At 55.2% G+C, this 795-nt stretch overlaps 1 protein-coding gene across 1 annotated transcript in view; it reads right to left on the bottom strand.

Annotated features, from left to right (window-relative positions):
• Positions 1-795, bottom strand: part of LOC119582170 (pro-resilin-like) — a gene marked incomplete in the record, with an annotated part of 4,680 nt that overhangs the window by 632 nt on the left and 3,253 nt on the right. The window contains 1 exon segment of the mRNA XM_037930406.1: positions 1-459. Within this exon segment, the coding sequence (XP_037786334.1) occupies positions 91-459 (369 nt within the window).

Raw genomic sequence — 795 nt, 5'->3', positions numbered from 1 at the left:
CTAGATATGGCTCAGAGACTGAACTCCCTCGATCGCCAGGAGTCGAACGAGCCAAGACCTATCGCTGGGTGCTCGTCCCTTCCCCGACGCCTACTTCCGGCCGGGCGTGCCGTACAGCTGGCTCGGGGTTGGGAGGGCGGCCTGGCCTCCGGAGTAAGGCTGGGGCTGAGGGTACACAGCTGTTCCTTCGAAGGTGTAGGTGGGGTGGAAGCCCGTTTCGTCCACGTAGTAGGAGACCCTCATGAGGCGCGTGTCGGGGAGGAGGACGTAGTAGCTGCCGCTGGTCTTCACGCCGTCGCGCCCTTCGGAGTGGCCGAACTGGACGGGCTGGCGGTACGGGTCCACGGCGTCCACGGTGTAGCCGAAGTTGTAGACGGGGGCGGGCTCCGGGGGCGCGTAGTTGTAGCCCCCCTGGGGTGCTGCTCTAGCGGCCGCCACCGCCAGCAGGAGGATGATTACCTGAGGGCGAAGAGTCGGCCGGTTAGCTTGTGAGGCCTTCTGCGTATGTATATTGTATATACATGCTGTACTGCACCTGTGTTGCAAGACATAGCACATATGTTGCGTGCTACCATGTCACTATGTACATACTCGTTATTCAATTATGAATTTTGTTGCACGGATATATTACGTATGCTGTATAATGCTTATGTCGTGTAATGATATATTCCCCATGCTTAACGCATATAAGTGTTGTATAATGTGTCATTGCGACGACTTAATTAGTACTGTTGTTAACGATGACTGTTCCCAGAGAGTTAAGAGGACATATTTTTGACGGATGACGACGAGAAG

The sequence above is a fragment of the Penaeus monodon genome, chromosome 15 (assembly GCF_015228065.2).
Source record: "Penaeus monodon isolate SGIC_2016 chromosome 15, NSTDA_Pmon_1, whole genome shotgun sequence".
NCBI classification, from domain to species: domain Eukaryota; kingdom Metazoa; phylum Arthropoda; class Malacostraca; order Decapoda; family Penaeidae; genus Penaeus; species Penaeus monodon.
The sequence above is the reverse complement of the archived record's forward strand: the minus strand, read 5'-3'. Positions and strand labels throughout refer to the sequence as shown.